Genomic DNA, 18947 nt, shown 5'->3' on the forward strand with positions numbered 1-18947 from the left:
TAACCAAAAACCGGTAAATGCTAGTTTTGAATTCCCTACGAGAAGTGGGAAGAAACTAGGCTTGATATACAGGTTGATTTATTTTTTCAATTCTCTATGTAGGAAATATTAGCAGGGTAGGTATTCTTAGTTCCTCCCTGGCACCCAACGTAACAGACCTGAGATAAACGTAGTGCTTTATAAAAGATCAGTTAAGCGCCGCGACGAGACGGCCGGCGTCGTTGATTATTAATTTCGGTACATTAAATATTATGATGCGACTGCCGTTCTGGAAATGAGTTTTCCTGTGAAATGACTTCAGGCTCTAGGTAACGAGTCTGGGACTCATTTTTACTGATCTAGGCCAGACTTATATAAATGAAAAACACGTATAATATTATGGCTTAAGTATATATATTAAGTACCTACCTATACCTACGCGGGTTATTGGCATCTACAAAGTAGGTACCTAGCAGTGGCGGAGCGTCCAAAGAACTCGATTCCAACCGACTTGCCCATTTAAATACATCTTAGAACAATAACTCTGATGATCAGAAATGCCAAGGAAATAGCAAGCCAAATAAACATCGGCTTACCTATAGTTCGTTTTTTTTAGCATTTGAAAGAACTTCGCAGAAGTAAGCTTGTGGTTCCAAATCCGGCACTTTTAGCGGTAATAATTTGAAGTAAATTATATATATTGACCGTGCTACATTAGATAATTCAATAATTATTAACAATTAAAGAGCCTGATAAAAACTGTACGCTTGCTTCTGTGGAGTTCTTTCTAATGCTAAAAAAAACGAACTATAGTGAACATTTTTGACACGCCGCGCCGCTACTGGTACACTAGGTAGGTAGTAGGATAACAGAATGAGTTGTAAATAACTGTAGGTGGGTAGGTACTTTATACTGCATCTTACGATATAAGGTTATTTCACTCTGAATTGCCAGACCAATAGGTAGGTCTCTAATATCTTTGACTATAAAGTACCTACTAACTAATACCAAAACACTAATCTTAATCAAGTATTCGAGTAAATAAAAATAATGTAGGTACCATGAATCAGCCAATCTGATTGACCGACTGGTTCAAACATACTTAATATCGAGAGCCGGTTTTAAAAGGACCTATCTACGCTACATTTTTATCACCCAAATACCTTTTTGAGCGCACCAATATTATAATGACTGTAATTTTCTTGTTCAGTCACTTAAAGGACAAAGCAAGAACCTCTTGCGATTAGAGTTTGGCCAACGAAACATAATATTGACCTTAGATGAGAACTTTTTACAACTGACACTTTTATGTTCTTTAGGGTGGTATTCCACCTATAGGTCAGGAAATGAATGCTCAAAAAACGTTGTAGAGGGAAATGCTAGGAACACAATTTTTGACTCCGTAACTTTGTTTGGACTAGTTAGGAGGTGAACATATCCAAAGTCCCCGGCTGTAGCCCCGGTGCTGGGGGGTAGAGGGGGGTAAGAAGGTCGAATTTTTCGGTTTTTCATTGATATCTTGGAAACTTTGCGTCTTAGCGACATGACTACTAAGACAAACCGAAAGCTGATAAAATTAGTTACAAGTTTTATCCAGTCAAGTTTTTCGATATCTTGAATAGTTTTTTAGATACCCGCTTTTGAAAGTTTATTTAGGGATTTTAATTTTTTCTTGATATCTACATCAGTGAAGCTGTTAGGCCATGTTTGGTATCATTTTCGTATAAATCGGGGGTGCTGAATTCATTTATGGTATCACATTGACACCATTCCTAAGAAAAAACATATAAACATTAAATAAATACCTTTTTTTTTCGATTCCTCTTCACGCTTAAACCGCTCAACCGATTTAATTGAAATTTGGTATACAGATATTTCGAGTCCCAAGAGGACATAAGATACTTTTTATCTCAATAATCATCCTTTAAAGTTGTGAAATGGAGTATGGAGGGAATTCAACTTCGTCGACGAAACTGAATTCCTGAGGTTAATACTGCTTAAGGTAAGGTTTGAAGTAATGTTTGGTATCATTTTCATCTAAATACAGATGTATACCATCCTAAATTTCATCTAAACCGGTTCAGCGGTTATTGACTCCCCATACAAACTTCCACCCCACCTTTCACACCCTCAAAAGATACTTTTGGTTATAAAAACTATCCTATGTCCTGTGTCGAGATTGAAACTATTTTTATACCAAATTTCAACGAAATTGGTTCAGCGGTTTAAGCGGAGGGATTTAAACAAAATATATTTTCTAAAATTTTGGTTTTACTTCGGAATAGTGTCAATGTGATACCGAAAATGAATTCAGCACCCCCGATTTATATGAAAATGATACCAAACACGGCCTAGCAGCTTCACTAATGTAGATATCAAGAAAAAATTAAAATCCCTAAATAAACTTTCAAAAGCGGGTATCTCAAAAACTATTCAAGATATCGAAAAACTTGACTGGATAAAACTTGTAACTAATTTTATCAGCTTTCGGTTTGTCTTAGTAGTCATGTCGCTAAGACGCAAAGTTTCCAAGATATCAATGAAAAACCGAAAAATTCGACCTTCTTACCCCCCTCTACCCCCCAGCACCGGGGCTACAGCCGGGGACTTTTGATATGTTCACCTCCTAACTAGTCCAAACAAAGTTACGGAGTCAAAAATTGTGTTCCTAGCATTTCCCTCTATACCTTCTTATTGCTTGGCCTACTATACAATTTCTTTGCATAATGTGTATTGCGGCTCACATTTTGCTTTAATGAAAGAGTGAGAGGCAATGACATTAAGAAATAAATTGGACAGGTGGAATACCACCCTTAGGGGGCTGTCCATAAATTACGTTACGTCATCGTTTTTTGACACCCCCCCCCCCCCTAAAATCATGCTTCGAATGACCCCGTTTCCTCCTACGTCATGCTACCATCATCCGATGTCCAGACCCCCCCCCCTAATTTGAAATGACGTAATGTAGAATGGCTGTATAGTACCCTACCTCTCTTGAATTTGATTATTTATTGTATTATACCTATATAGGTTTGATACGTTGATAGGGCACAAATAATGCTACCTGAGCCCTGAGCCCGTCCTGCATCGCGAAAATGTTCTTAGTGAACCTTCCCTTCCGTTTAATAAACGACGTTTGAATTAAGTCGGCGACAATTGATTCAACTTTCAATTTCATGGAAAGTCTTTAAAGATTTAAGTACCTATATAAACTGTTGATAATATCATGGTTTTCCTTAAATTGGTACGTTTACATTATTTGCCACTTTAAAAGAAATAATTAATTAAAAAAAGATATTAATTCTTTTAGAAGGTAAATCTGCAATAACTGTCCCTGTACGTCTATGTAGGTTTGAGCAAGTGGTGTAAATAAATTAGATCCCTTGTAATGTATAGCATTATTTAAATAATATACTTAATAGACAAAAAACTTCATTTAATCCTAAATTGTAATCAACACAAAATGCACATTGTAAAATGTATGGCAAACATAATAAATAATAACTATCATTATAATTTATTTCCTTTTAGACTTAGTCATAGTCCGTTTCTTCTTATTTTTCTTTTTCTTTGCGTCACTATCAGAGCTGGAGGTTGATGAATCGCTAGATGATGAACTGCTAGAAGTACTAGAATCACTGCTGCTGGAGGAAGAATACTTCCTCTTTCTTTTCTTCCTCCTATAGTCTGAGTCACTGCTTGAGGAACTGGAACTTGAAGAACTTGAATATGACGAGTCACTCTCAGAATCTGAAGAAGTAGACAGTTTGCGCTTTTTCTTTCTAATATCTTTCTTATTGGAAGACTTCTTTTTATCGCCAACTTTCTTTTTTACATCTTTTCTTTTAATTTCTCCCTTATTTTTCTTAACTTTTTCATTGTTTTGGAGATCATCTTCTGCATGCTTAAGATCTGACTTTTCAATTTCATGTGATTCTGATTCAGCAGGTTTCTTCTTTTTTATTTGGTTACTATATCTGTCCTTATTCTCTCTATCTCTCTCTTTCTTGTCTTGTCTGTCATTTGGTTTATGGTCTTCGCCTCTAGCTCTATTGGTAAGGTTTTCATGTCTTTTCTTACTTTTAGCATCTTTAGCACTTTCATGATCAGTTTGCTGACTATTTTTATTATATTCAAGACTATCTTCATTTACCCTTTCCTTTTTACTTTTGTTATGCTTTTCATGTCTTTCCTCATGTCTATTTACTTCTTTCTCTGTGTGTCTGCTACTATTTTTTTCATTGTGACCTTTACTTTCATTATTTTCATATCTCTCTTTTACATTGTCTTGTACATCATTTCTTGATGTATTGTCATCCCTATTTTTTCCTTTTTCATTTCTACTTCTGTGTTTGTTTTCATGCCTATTATTTTCACTTCTAGTGTTTTGGTTGTCTTTATAATAATTATTAGAATTTGATTTGTGTCCTCTGTCTGGAATCTCATTATCTGATTCAGATTGCTGTTCAATTTGCCTTGATTTTTTTTCTTCATCTCTCATTCTTGATTCATCATCTCTCCCTTCTCTCCTATTTCTTTGTTTGTGTGTATGACTATCAAGTTTATCATCATATTTTTTACTAGAAGAGTGATAATTTCTGCCAGTATCTTTTTCTTCCAAATCATTCTTAGATACATCTCTACTCCTTTGTTGGTCTTCATTTCTTGATTTTCTTACATCATCTCTCTTCCTTTCTCCATCATCTTTTCTTGTTTCCTCATAATGCCTACTACTCCTGGATTTATTATCGTTCCTGTTCTCAGACTGGTCTGTTCTATGATGAGACTTGTCTTGGTTCCTGTCTCCAGTCTTATCATCATATTTACTTCTATGGTTGTCATCATGTCTGTGTCTTGATCTGTCTTTTTTGTCTTTTGATTTTTCAGTCTTATCATTTGATGTCTTTGATTTCGAAGAACTTCTTTCCCTTCTTTTTTCTCTTTTTGTATCATCAGATTTCCGTGAGGATTGTTTTTCTTCAGGTTCACGATAATTCCTAGAATTAGATTGATATTCGATTTTAGACCTACTTCTACTTCTTTCTCTATAACTTCTTCTATTTGTGACATTTGTATCAGTCCTATCTTCATTTCTTCTATTGTCTGTGTGTTTTTCTCTGCCATATTGCCTTCTTTGATTATATTCTCTACTCCTAGATCGCCTGGACCTATCTTGTTTACCTTCTGGCACTTTTTCACCATTATCATTAAAATGTTGTACTCCTCTACCTTTCCCAAGCCATCTCATTTTGGATACAGACTGAGAGAAATCAACATGGATGCGCCTATCATCAATCAATACATTGTCCATTTTAAAATATGCATCTTCACATGATTTCTTATCATCAAATTCAATGAATGCATATTGTAAAGAGTCACCAGTTTTCTTGTCTCTTATGACTTCACAGCTAACAATTTTGCCAAAGCGGCTGAATATAATTTCCAAGTCTTCGTCAGTTGTGACAGGATTTAATTTGCATACAAACAATACATTTTCAGGAGGAGCTATATCAGCATCAGGTAAGTCTCCTACTATTTCAAGGATGGTAGCCCTGGCTTTAGCTTCCTTTTCTTCAATCATTTCCTGTATTTCAGCAGCAGTTTTCCCCTGAGCTTCGTCTAGTTCTTCATCCGGAGCAATCCGGCCACCTTTCAATCTTTCAGCGCTAGGAGAAGGAGACCTTGAAGGTGCTCGCAGTCCCGGAGGGTCACTAAAGGGGTCCTCGAGAACAACAGTGTGCGTAATTCGTACATCTTGGTAGGGACGATGGGTCTCGTCGCAAATAACATCGTTTAGTTTCCGTAGAATTTCATGACCTTCCGTAACCTCGCCTATGACACAATGAACGCCGTCGAGTGAGTCCAGGTCCGGGCCAAGCGTAAAGAAGAACTGTGAGCCTACCATCATTTCTCCGGTACATACCATAGAAAGTAGTCCAGCATCAGTGTGACGTATTTTCGGCATTTTCTCTCCCGAAAAGAATCGTTTCTCTGGGCCGTTCAAAAGTCCCCATATTGACTCTCCACCGGATCCTTCGCCACTCGGATCCCCAGTTTGAGCGATAAAACCGCTTCGAATCGAGTGAAACAAGTTGAAATTGTAGTATTTCATCTTGCAGAGTTTTAAGAAATTCAGACATGTTATAGGGCGTTGTTCTAAGAAAAGATCCACAGTAATATCTCCGAGCGTAGTCTCTATCACAACAGACATAATTTATTAAGTATTTGGCACAACAATAGTCAGTTTTAATTATATTATTTCCTTTTACTTGAATACTGACACATCACAATAATGAAACATAACCTCAATTATTAAGTTCCATTTTACGTTAGGTGGCGTCACTATTCTGTAATGTTTATCAAACGAAATAATGTATTAGTGCATTGCAGTAAGGTGTATATTGGAATGTCATATTATGTTGCGTACGTTGGCCTGGATATTTTCACGTTACGTTCCGGTTTATAAGTTATGCGATGTTATCACTCTAAGCATCAATGTTGTTTGTATAATTGCCTCGTTTTAGGTGGTTATAATTTTAACTTAAATGTTTGTAAGTAAAGAAGAATTATATTTTGATAAAGCATAATTAAAAAAAAAACGTAACTATATTTAAACAACACCAATAAAAACGTACAATATTAGTATTACGCACGTGGAATGAAACGAATAAATTGATGAATAATCGCCATCTACCATCGATGGCTGGTACTTTTTCCTCAGCTTAGATAGCAAATTCTAGCAAGTTAAACGCACGACACGACGAAGTTAGTTGTAGAAGTTTTTAACAGATGTCGCGGTAATTCCATAGGCTACTTGAATTTTTTTTTTACGAATTAAATTCTGCCTAATTAATGGCCGTTTAACCGTTTTATAAAATTAAATGTAATCGAAAGTAAAATAAAATCATTGGAATTTAAAATTCTCTGATACATGTTATTTTAAGTAAGTGGGTACCCCGTTGGTTAGATAGGTGCAATAAGTTAGCTATTAATTTATTAGGTGTTTATTAATGAAGCACTTGTTCAAAAAGTAATTATGACATAAGAAAAAAAATTGCGAGCCCTTGCTCTATAAGCTGTTTGTTACTCTACACCTACCAGTTTTTTAAGCGCCGAGTCAGGCGTGTCTCACTCCGCAATTTTGTCGCTTTGCTACAGGTAGCTAAAAGTACATTCGTTCGGCCCAAATTTTGGGGTTTGCCATAAGGCGCGCGTGGCGCTGTCGCCACCTAGCGGCCATATCTGTGCTGATCGTAACAGACGCGTTTTGTTAGAGAGTGAGTCTTCTGTACTTAGTACTATTATTTATTCTGTGGCCGAGTGCCCGAGTCTCATAAAAACGTACTAAGTTCTTCAAATTCAGACTCAAAGGACTCGAGTTCCTACAAACACTATAGGTAGGTAATATCCTATATAATTGTAGATCACCTATTTGTGTGTTACCCGACAATTTACAGTGTCATGTTACACTTTCAGTTTTCCAGCGTCTGCATGACCCTTCGCGACAAGACCAAATGCTATGCAACTGAGCCATAAGGAGAATAAGTACCTACCTATTCCCTCTGATTTTCAATATCGAGGTGTCGGACGCAGACCATGCTATCCGCCGTGCCACGATCCTGGCAAATCTAATAAAGACCGTTTCAACCCTCCTTCCGCGCCACCCTAATAAAGTGAGTATTGAAAATTTACCAACCATTCTTCGAAGAATATAAGGTTAGCCTAGCATGAATGACGGTGAAACGTGAAATTGCTGCCTTGCAGTGGAAAATGAACTTTAACGTTTAGTTTTAACGTTTGACTTTTGCTTTTGTTTTAAGTTCAGATGTTTGGAAATTGTACTCTCTGGACAAAGTCGCTTCGCAGACATATACATATGAAAGTAGATCACACTAAGGGTCAGCCTCCGCGTATATACCAACGACATACGATTTATTTTATAGGTTTATGGCCAAAACAAATTACTTATTACACGATATTTTTAAAAATTACCCGCCTAAAGTGCTATTTTCAATTCGAATTTAAATGGGTTTTTCTATAAGAATTTTTATACTTGTCGGACTAGATTTAAATCGTTCCCAAGGAATGTTATTTGATATTTTCTAGTAACTCTTCAGGGAAAGAAGTAATGCCCTAATTCCAACATTTCCAACAAACGATTCACGGTGACCAGTTAGGTAAACCTGCGGCGGTAGCACGGTCCCATTTTCACCATGCCTATGACAATTATATAAGTGCGAAAGGGACGGGCATAGTGACATACGATAAAAATGGAACCATGCTGCGCCCGAAGTGATCTTAAAAAGGGATAAAAACTACAGGAGTGTTCTGATAAATTCTCATGTACTTCTCATACATCACGGTACTTACTTATTTCATTAAAGGCACCTTCTCTATACCTAATTCTACATGGAATTGTTCCTTTATTTAGATATTAACATACTTTTACTAACACGATTTGTTGTTTTTTAATTACATCCTTAAAATGATAATGAAAAAGTTTTAACGACTTCCGGACGAATTCGCGAGAGGAGGCTTATTAAATATATGTCTGTGCTCAGCACCGATGAGGTTTCGCATCGAAATAATAAAACAGATCCGGTGCCGGATGGAAAATATGATATAAACAAGGTGGCACGTGCCGACCCTTGAGCTAAACGGTCGCTGTTCATTTTTTTATAGCGGGACTGTTTGACTTTGGAACTCTCGGGGTGAGCCACGGCCAGAGGGAATTATCGTGAATTTGAGCGGGGTGGGTTAGAGAGATTTTTAACGTAAATAGATATGTTTTACAGTAGGTACATATAGTCCTACTTTCCCGCACTAGTGCGTGAAACAGCACTTTTCGTGCGTAGGTATGTCAAAAGTTGAAAGGGCCATAATGTAGTGTAAAACGTTGTACGATACACGTGCGAATAGGTAATTCGCATTTCCTCTTTTCCGCACTTGTAAATAACTATTTTTATAATCTCTCCGGACACAAATACACTTTGATGCCTCAAATTTAAGAGGTCATGAGACATTTTTTCGGAGAGAGTTCTTCGTCTTGGGGGATTAAGACACTTATAACCTGACATCGTAAATTTTTATAGCATTTTCGGTGCAGCGGAGTGGTGTTAACGGAATTGGTATAAACAATTTCAACCCTATTAATTAATTAGCGTTAATTACGTTAATATTAACCTTAATATACCATTTCAGTTGGAATTATCTATACTAATTCCGTTAGCACCACTTCGCTGCACCAAAAATGCTATAAAATTTACGATGTTTGCTTATAACACTATCTGTTTCGGTGAATGTATTTACATACATATACTTAACTTACCGGTCTACAATACGTACCTAACTTAAATCATCTCGTACGTATTCTTTCTATCCCTCTAACCCGGGGTTAACCGGTTAAACCGTTAACCCATTGTCAAATGGTGCTGGTAACCATTACCATGGTAACTCCAGGTTTAACCGGTTAACCCCGGGTTAGTAAATGGTGGCCCTAAGTGTGTTGAACTGCGCGTTTTTATTATCAAACTGACATACAGTGAACTGCAAAATTGCATGGCCACTTTGTGTAACTTTAAGGCTCCTCTTCACGTTGGGCCAACGCCAACGCCAACGAGGGACGCATTTATGCGTTAGAGGGAGCAAGTGATATTGCTATCTCATTCTACCGCATGGCTGCGTCCCTCGTTGGCGTTGGCGTTGGCCCAACGTGAAGTTTCAGTATGTGAATTGCCTTAAGGGGCCAACTGATTGACAGTCCGCCGGACGGTATCGGCCGGTCAGTTAGAACAAAATTTTGACAGTTCCGAACAACTGACAGACTGATATCGTCCGGCGAACTGGTAATCTGTGGGCCCCTTTAGACGTCGTCTCTTCTTTGTCTACAGAGATAAGATCATTCTGATAATTTGTTCTTAATTTGACGTCTTTATCTACTTCCTACTTAAATAAACACTTCTATGTAGACCTACACAGACCTGTCTTAGGCCCACTTGCACCATCCTACTAACCCGGTGTTAAGCGGTTAAATCGTTAATCTAGTGTCAAATTGTATGGGTAACCATGGCAACTCCAGGTTTAACCGGTTAACCCCCGGTCAGTGGGATGGTGGAAGTGGCGCTTAGACATTTTGCACGCAACATTTATTGCGTAAACAATGTAAACATCAAATATGTCAGTCACTTCCCCTTACTTGTTGACTAACGTTTTTCGAATAGGGTTCGATACCAAAAGGTAACTATGCGAGGGAACTGCGAATAGGAATGTCTAGCCTGCTAGCAGCAGCTATACATTCCTATTCGCTATGTATTTCGTAAAATACGCACCTTATTTTATGATTGTATCATTCCTATAAATTAATTAATTTAACCAACATAGTATCAATATTACCACAATCGGATTAGGTATAACATCGAAATCTCTAGAAGAGTCTTGAAATTTGGTATGTACGAGTATGTGAATTAAAGGTCTTCTTAATGTCCACACTATTTGACATTTGGGGACCTCGAGGAATCGCCGCCATCTTGGAAAATGTGTACTAAGTACCATCTTGGAGAAATTTGTTGGAGCTTATAAAAATATAATAATATGTATCTAAGTAATCCAAACAGATAATTAGATTAATCTGTAGTCCAAGTAAATAATTAATTTCCAAATGAAAATTTAAAAAATAATTCTGTTAGGTTCTATTATAGTAGGTACTGTTCTATTATAAATAAAAGACTGTTATAAAAGGCAGGGTACACTTTGTAGTACGATATAGATATCCGTTGCTGACTGTACCTAAATACCTACCGTTGACTGCTTTGCCTCACGCGTTCGTCGGGTAAATATCGATATGTCGGTATTGTCAGTCAGCCCCGCTTGTTGACTGGCGTAAACGCCGCTTTAAGCCTTCTGCGACTATTTAATTTGAATTCGTTTGGCAAGATTTTATTGTTAAATTAATTTCAGATCATAGACAGGCACAGACACAGGATCAGTACCTAGTTATGGATATTAGACTGGCATCCTACGCCGATTCTGATCGAGTAGAAGAGGGCCTACAATATTTTTTTTGGAAATGAAAATTCAGTTTTTTTCTAAAATAACTTGTTGGCGATTAAATACAAATTTAGTTACCTATCTATTATATTTAAATTAAACCCACTGTGCTTATTGAACGGTCAGCGATTGACTATCATTTTAGACCTACTACCGTATTCGAACTTCAAGATATTCACAAGAGACGACACGTACTAGATCCATTCTAGATAGGTTATAGTTTAGATATCAACTAGTTCTCTTTTGCAGCGCCATTCGGGCAACCAATGTCACTTTTACGTTAGATAGAGTAAGATATCTATTAGAGGTGAATTGGATCTCTAAGTCATATCCTGTGGGAATCGTTCAAGAGTATCTCCAGAATCGCGCAAATGTCAAATTTGACAGGCGAGATCTTAAGCATCTCGTTATCGATTTTGGTGATGTCTAAAAGATATCTAATAGATGTCTATTTCAAAATCCGAATCAGGCCCCTACACATAATAGATAATTGCGACAAGACAAGAGCGAGGGTTCGACGACTTTTATACGACACTTTGCGTTTGATATGCCTAAAACCATAGATAAAACTATAATGAAATAAGTATTTTAGTACTTTAACGCTAGGTATAGGAATATAGATACCTAGAATGTTCGTTCTCAACGCCAGTATCGTCATAATGTCGTATGAAATAATATCGCCCTCCGCGCCCTCTCGACTGCAGCCAATTTCTCCCGCCATTTCCCTTGGATTTTTTCAATACTCGTTCGGGAACATTTAACATTTTTATGTGTAATCTTGCTACGGTGATGGAGCAAGGATTTTTGCCCGCTTCACACTTTGTTTTATGGGCGTCTTTTGCGACTAAACAGATTAAATCTAGTGGGGCTGTGTTTATTGGTTTGTTTTGATGGAATGATAGCTGCGATTCACTGAAGTTAATTCGGGCGGAAATTTAATCCCCGCTTGGGTTTGTTCCCTTATCATATGAACGGATACGTGGCTGTAAGATCAATATGTATATTATGAATAAGAGGCATCGTTTCGTCAAACAGGTTTTAATATAATTCGGATTAATTTCTAAAACCTTGCTAACTACATTTTTTGAACAGAAGAACAATTACGCGTTGTATACTAGACTTAATGAGCACCTATGTACCTACTTAATAAGGACCTATGTACTTTTAGTACCCATCTAGAAAATCTAGAAATATATGTATATTAGGTAATGTCACTAAATGTTACATATGGTGCCTATGTCAGATGACTGTAAGATTAAGGCCCAGTTGCACCAACCACACTTAACAGACTGATCAACATCACTCAACAGAGTACTATACAGAAGTCACATCCGACTTTAAGTATCCGAGTGGATCCCGGGCCCCTTTTAGATGCAACCAAAAATATTTCGAAAATTCTGTCAGTTTGAGTAAAAAAAAGTGATTTGTAAAACTTTAAAAAGTTGTTTACATTGTATACTTAATGATACTTCCATCACTTATAACATAGTGTTGTAAGTTATTAAAATCCTAATGCATAAAATAATGCTCAACCATCACATAGCGTTCGACTGCACCCCCGAATTAATTGAACGGCCTCACGCCATGAGCAAAATACGACTTTGCTACTTGACATCCGAGTTGTTTTTAAATTATGCAACATTTGTATGGAAATACGCGTCGCCCCGTCCCTTCGCCGCCTACTTAAAAATACATCCCGTGATATCTCGACTTGGTTTGACGGTCGCTACGATTTGATGGCTTTTTCATGTAGATTATTTATTATATGCGCTATATTTGACTAACATAAGGTTTGGGGTGTCGGAGTCATAAAATTCTGTAAAGTTTTGTGAAATAGAGCTGCAATTCGGCATGGATCTTTTAATAGAGAGGTTGTTCTGAAATTTGTTGGTCTGATGACATTATAGTGTTAAACCCACACAAAACTAGGTATAACACTTAGTTCTAAAAATAGGTGTTTATTACTTAGAACCCAATTCCATTGGGTACATACGGGTAGTAGTGTTGGCTTTACCTAATTCGCTCGCCTCTTTCCTGTAGATACCTATCGCTTTTTTTAACCCGTTAGTTACTGTTAGTGGTACAATATTTAAAGAAGTTACTTTAATTCAAAACATCGTACCAAGACACCAACATACTCGTACGTAGCTCGTAACAAAAATCCTCCGTCGGTTCCCCTTTATTTAACTAGAACTCGAGACTAACAATCGGTGTGTAGCGCCGTGAATAATTAACGTCTTCGGCCTTTGTCGAGATCTGTGTCGAGACGCCTCCTAACAGGCATGCTGGGATATGTACAGTCGGCACCTTATCATATAAAGGTAACGTTATAATAAGAATCCGCAGATAATTATTGCACAGTTTTACCTGCCAGAGCTTGATCCGAAGCTTATTGTTCAATAAACAGAAATATAATAATAAAATAAAACACTGAAATGTCCAAGTGTATCGTTGAAAAAATTTCGATCTTCCGAGTAATAAAATAGCACGATTAAAAACAATTGTTAATTTTAGCTTGTTCTTTAAGGTTTAACTACATTATTGTTATGTGTCAAAAACTTACCCTCATAACTCAAAATAGGTTTAGTTAGGATCTCCAACCGACTATCAGAGGTATCTAGGTAATGGTCAATCACATTAACTGCGTATCTGAATCTTTGAATGATGAAAACTTTTCCAGTCGTCCCGCTCGTTCCTAGTATATTTTGATCCAGAGATCCGTAGCGATTATGCATCTTTGAGTGTCAGCTTGTATTTCACTTGTATTTGTATTAATTTTAACTTGTTCTTTAAGCTTTAACTTCATTAAATAACTTTCAGTATGTGTCAAAAACTTACCCGCTAGGTTTAGTGAGGATTTCTAACCGACTATTACAGGTGCCTAGGTAATGGTCAATTATTAGGTACATTAACTGCTTATCTGAATCTGTTACAAAACTTTTTGCAGTCGTCCCGCACTCTCCTATATTTTGACCCAAGGTCCGTAGCGATTATACGTCTTTGGGGGTCAGCTTGTATTTCACTCGTACCAATCGTTGTGAACTTTGGGAATAGTTTGTACATTCGTACTTTATTCCTGATCAACTCATCTCCAGTGGATCCGCAGAATCACGTGTTCCCATTTCCGTCGTGATTTCCCACTTTACTATAACAATCTCTTATCTCTCACATAGCAATTAACGCAAAATCAACTTTGGCTTGTAAGGAATTAAGTTTAAATTTGGATGAAACTTTAAAGGCATGTATAAGTTTGGTAGAAAACGTCGATTTTCGAGTGCAAGTAGGCACACTATGGTAACAGGCAGCTTGTAAACATTTGCCTTGGTGATTGCAATTGTTGTTTGCGTTGGCGTTTTCTCACCTCCACTCTTGAGGCCTCGTGTTTGGTAAGCTTCACTACACATCGTTTTTGGGGTTCCGTACCTCAAAAGGAAAAAAACGGAACCCTTATAGGATCACTCGTGCGTCTGTCTGCCCGACCATTCCCTCCCTTTGTCTCCGAAATTGCTGGGTCTAAAATTAAAAAAAAACATACACAAAATAGTTCTTTAGATGACAGGAAAACCTATTAGAAATGTGCAGTCAAGCGTGAGTGGGAACATAATTACTTAGTTTTTTATCCGACCCGGGTTTTTCTAATCCCAGGATTATGCCAAACATTTATTAAATAAAATGTATTTTGCCTACTGACAATTCTCTGAGCTACAAATTTTGGCTTTCTTTCCTCATCAGGGTTTATTAGTCAGATTCATCTAGTGTCGATTTGCCACATTATTAGACAGATGTTTTTACAATAGAAGAGGTATATCTTCAGCGCGATAAAACTCGCGCAATAAGATGTGATAGAGCTTGCTAGGCTGACCTAGGATTCCAAACTCTGTGAGATTCTGGTGTTAATTAATGATTTCGCGTTATATTTGTTTAATAACGCAATAATAAGTGAACTGGCGAGTTCGCTAAGCTAGTTATAATCGCGGAGTGCAGCTGTGTCTGAGGAACGAGCGCGGTAGGGACGGCCGCGAATACTATCGATAAACTGTTACGATTACGATACTTACATGAAATTAAATAACATAATTTTAACTCTATTATTTTATAAATATTGTTGTGTATTATGAATAATTAATACATAAAAAATAGAGATTGATATCGCCGGATTAACAGAACACATCATTTGACACTGTGTTCATTTGAATCCAGGAATTGCCGTTGGTTTTGGTATTGGTGGTGGTGTGGTGGGGATCCTATCTCATCGCATAATAATTGATTGTCATAATGTAATGTTACGCATAAATCTCTTTTCGCATATTTTTTCTCCAGCTGAAACAGAAAGTAAGTATTTTCGAAAATATTTTGCATAGGTTGTGTAGAATAGGGTAGGGTTGTAATGTTTCAGAAATGTTAATATTTCCAGCACAATAACAATTGTGCGAAATGAGTTTTATGCGTAACATTACATTAGGACAATCAATTATTATGCGACCCAATATGGACCCGGTGTGGTGGTATTAACTATATCACCATCCTTACTCTACATAAGTTTTGCACTGTTGGACATAGAGTTTTTATTGTACTGGGTTGTAGTTATAGTCCCTACGCTAGTCTTCAAGTGTTCAAGTGTTTCGTTTACATATTTTTTTTTGTTTGTGTAATTCTAATTTACTATTTGCTGTTTAAAGAAACCAACTTAATGTGCGTATCTACTGCAAAAAGATCTTAAAGTCATGTTATAATTATATACTTTTTTATGAACAGGAAACCAACTGAAATAAGTAAGTAAAATTAAAAAAATATATATACAGCTACATACCTACTTATTACCTATTAGAAATTACGAAGACGTGACTGGCTTAAAAGATCTCTTGCTTTTGTTGCTAAAGACATCGATGGATGTGAAAACTGTTATGTTTTCTTATTATTATGTACAAAGTTGTAACGAATAATTAACATCGATACATCGACAGTCGACATCTACACCGCCCATCCCTACCGCCCGCCATATGCCGCCGCCGCCCTTAAATTACAGAACTTCCCGCTCATAATAGAGAGATATGCCTTTAATATCTGCGCGCGGGCTTGTTTGCTTTTTGCTGCTCGTTCTTATATTAGAAATTGTGTTGCATGCTACGGTGAGCCTGAGCTAAGGGTTATTGCATACATGCCTACGGGCAGTACCATGGAACCATAGAAGTGGGCGATTTTATGGCTCCTCTACACGATGGGCCAATGGCACAATGGACGCATTTATGCGTTAGAGGGAGCAAGTGATATTGCTATCTCATTCTACCGCATGGCTGCGTCCCTTGGAGAGTGGCCAGCGTTGGCCCATCGTGTAGAGGAGCCATTAACCCTAAAATATGACCAATGACTTGTGCGCCTCGCTTGTACTTATCTGTAAATTGGTACAGGTGTAAAAAGGTGTTGCACACGCCCTTATGAAAGGGCCTAGTAGAAAGTCTAGTTTACAAAAAGCTATACAAATCAGCAAACTTATGTATTATTTATTATTTCTAATGCGTAAACCACAAAATATACTAGTGATTGAAACACAATGAATTTGCAAAAGGGGTTTTTAATGATTGTTTGTGATCCTGATTAACGTGTTTATATTGTAAATTTACTATTAAATAAAGAAAAACTAATGATTTCAGCAAATGTCTGACTTATAATGAAAAAGGAGGGTAGGGTCTTATCTCGTATACATAAGATATTGTTTCTGCTAAGAAAGATAAATACCGTAATACCTACCCGTTCCAACGATTAAGCTAGACAGCCAAATTCCCGCACGGCTCGATTCCCGCCTCGCAATAACCCGGAAAAATTACATTACAAAATAGCCAATAAAAGTCCCCTCGAAAAAACGGGCCAATTTCAATCACAATGAGCACGTTGAGAACACCTGCCCATGGGCAACACGTGCCCAACTAAGAGGCTACTTAATGTAAGTGACCTGGGCAGTGACGTGCGTGGTATGGACAGGGTGCATGACCACTTGACCACTTGACCAGGGGACTGTTAAAAAAATAGGGGGGAATTTACCAAAAGTGCTTGATTCATGTAAGCGACTTGTATGGAATGGCAGGGCATGGTAGGGATCACTAGACCAGGGGCCAAATTCGACATATACTACTGTCAGATTTCGCATCCACGTCAAATCAACAGTTGATTTTATTGCATACTGAGTGTTGATTCCATCAACGGTGGATATAGTCGACTAATATATTAAAAAAAACACCGAGGCCATATTACCAACAGCCGGCCTAGCCAAGGTTACAATCGCTATCGCTTCGACAACGAAAATGATTATGTCTCTCTATCACTCTTCCATATTAGCGCGACAGTGACAGTTGCGTTTCGATCGCTACGGAGCGTAAACGATTGGCATCTTGGCTACGCGGCCAATTAAGAGTTAACCCTGATATGGACATGGTGGCTACCAATTGAAAAGTTTTTTTCGAGTTTTGGGAAAATCATCAAGGCAGTGAATGGTATACTATGTGCGTGATAAAAACTTTCTCACTAAACTTGACTTTGAAGTCCTTCGATATATCCCTTTAAAGCCTCAACGTGCTAGTTTAGACTCGGATCGAACACGGACGGATGATGTGTGCGTACTATACTATGCAACAGATCAGTCCGTCAAATCGCAACCTCAAATGCTCTCCAATGCTATGGAAGTATGCGGGCTTGTACGAAAAAGTCAAGCTATATCTCTCGGTCTAAAGCTACTCTTTCAGTTCAAATAGACACAGTAGGCAAACGAACATTTATACGAGTATCCGTAGAGGTTCTATCCATAAATTCATGAAAATTACAATAAACATAATCAACATAAGTACTTAAGTACCAATTTATCCAGTCCATACGTTCCATATCCTTGCCAGGGCCCAATTGCTCCATCCGAGACAGTCCACTTCCTTCCAATTCCGCGCCCCCGGCCGCCAGATGCGACCGACGCCAAAAAATAACATTCCCAAAAACATTTACGAAAGAAAGGGATATTAGTCTCCGCGGGGCCATAATCGAGCCAATCGGCCCGCGAGCCCAGCGACACGACACTTCCCTTATTTATATCGATACTTTACTTTTCACCGTTAAAACATCACTAAAATATCCTATAAGCGCTTGGAAAGGAATGTTTATATGACCTATTGGTGTTGGCTCGGTTGAGTAATACGTGAACGTATAACGCATAATTTCAGATTTTTATTTTATTGATTTTGAGATTGAAATGGGGGACTCTGGATATGAAAACGTGACACACAGCGTTAATTTTCTATTTAAGTTTCATTCGCAGCAAACGTTAGTTTAACCTTAACTAGATCTAATAGTTTCCTAGGTAGTTGTAGGTAAAAGAAAAAAAAGTATACATGTATAGTCGTGTATGTTACAGCCGAAAATAAAGATTGTAGGTTTTTAGAGTCTAAATATGTGACGAGTTTTTCTTTCAGGATACCAATGAACGAAAAGTCGAAAAGTCGTTGGTATCCTGATATGTTTTTGTGTATTTATAATGTTTAATAAATTGTTTGAATACAGTGTGTGTCTGACCATGGGGCTTTAAATCCAGGGCTCGATTCTACTTGCTAAACTGACCTACTTTTACTCTGGGACCAACCCTAAAATCGGGGAAAAATTTTTGGCTTTTCCATAGAAAACGTCGACATCTGATCAGCCAAAATATATGAAAAAGTAAAAAAAAAATCGTGATGTCGGGGTTGGTGCCATAGTAAAAGTAACTCAGTTTAGCGAGTAGAATCGAGCCCTGGATTTACAGCCCCATGGTCAGACACACACTGTATATTGGGAAGTTAGTTAAAAAATAACAAGTGTTATTAGGTTACTAATGCCCTCCTAAACTAGAAAGCGGTATTTGCATAAATTTTCATTGAAAATACGTCCTTCCCTCCTAAGCTAAAAGG

The 18947-nt window shown here is 37.5% G+C and overlaps 1 protein-coding gene across 1 annotated transcript; it reads right to left on the bottom strand.

Annotated features, from left to right (window-relative positions):
* Window positions 1–3400: 3400 nt before the first annotated feature.
* On the bottom strand, window positions 3401–6297 carry LOC134672500 (peptidyl-prolyl cis-trans isomerase-like 4). The gene has a single exon (XM_063530440.1). It carries the CDS (start codon window positions 6188–6190, stop codon window positions 3497–3499), a length of 2694 nt encoding a protein of 897 aa, XP_063386510.1. The 5' UTR covers window positions 6191–6297; the 3' UTR covers window positions 3401–3496.
* Between the last annotated feature and the right edge of the window lie 12650 nt (window positions 6298–18947).

Source organism: Cydia fagiglandana, chromosome 17 (genome assembly GCF_963556715.1).
Source record: "Cydia fagiglandana chromosome 17, ilCydFagi1.1, whole genome shotgun sequence".
NCBI classification, from domain to species: domain Eukaryota; kingdom Metazoa; phylum Arthropoda; class Insecta; order Lepidoptera; family Tortricidae; genus Cydia; species Cydia fagiglandana.

Coding starts and splice junctions, on each gene's coding strand:
- LOC134672500 (XM_063530440.1), bottom strand. CDS start 6,190: ATGTCTGTTGTGATAGAGACTACGCTCGGAGATATTACTGTGGATCTT.